The sequence below is a fragment of the Perkinsus marinus genome, assembly GCF_000006405.1.
Source record: "Perkinsus marinus ATCC 50983 genomic scaffold scf_1104296974388, whole genome shotgun sequence".
NCBI lineage: Eukaryota > Perkinsozoa > Perkinsida > Perkinsidae > Perkinsus > Perkinsus marinus.
The window spans coordinates 1-792 of NW_003201124.1; the positions used below are offsets into that span (position 1 = coordinate 1).

The window sequence follows — 792 nt, forward strand, 5'->3', positions numbered from 1 at the left end:
ATGTGATCACTGGCCGTGTCGAGCAAGGCATCGTTAAGCCTAACGAGGAGGTCGTGTTCATGCCGACTCACACGCCTTTCCACTGCTTGTACCGGCAAGGTGTTCACTGTCGAGATGCATCATACTCGTCAAGAGAAGGCCCTTTCCTGGTGATAACGTCGGTTTGAACGTCAAGGGTCTGATCAAGGATAACATGCCTCGTTCCGGTGACGTGATGATCTACAAGAAGGATACTAGTCTGAAGCATGTGCAGTCTTTCACTGCTCAGGTTCAAGTTTTGGATGTGCCTGGCGAGATCAAGGTTGGTTATTCTCCGATTGCCTTTGTTCGTACTGGTCGTTCCGCCTGTCGTCTGGCTGGAATCAAGTGGAAGGTTGGCAAGGAGACTGGTGGCAAGAAGATGGAGGATCCACATTCTCTGAAGTCCAACGAGATGGCCGAGGTCGTATTCGAACCTATCCAGCCTCTGGTTGTCGACTCCTTCAAGAACTGTGAGGGTCTATCTCGTGTTGCCCTCATGGAGGGCAATGGTGTGGTTATGCTCGGCAAGTGTGTCTCCACGGTTGCGAAAGACGTGAAGTAGATAATTATGATGATTATGGTTTATTTTAATGGGTTGGATCATATTGATCCATTTTTTGAGAAACGTGAGAATTGTGATAAGTAGGTTATCGTAAAGCAATTGCGTTTCGTTTAGGAGTTGGATTAATTCATGGGATTTTGTATCGCTCTCGTGTCATTGTAAAAGTTCAGATCTTGAATTCGAGGATGCCGAAAATATCACCGTTGGTT

General features: G+C 46.8%; 1 protein-coding gene across 1 annotated transcript; it reads left to right on the forward strand.

Annotated features, from left to right (window-relative positions):
• Positions 1-193: 193 nt before the first annotated feature.
• On the forward strand, positions 194-583 carry Pmar_PMAR012111 (conserved hypothetical protein; the record flags this gene model as incomplete). The annotated part of the gene is made up of 1 exon (XM_002765841.1): positions 194-583. One exon carries the CDS (start codon positions 194-196, stop codon positions 581-583), a length of 390 nt encoding a protein of 129 aa, XP_002765887.1.
• Positions 584-792: the final 209 nt, after the last annotated feature.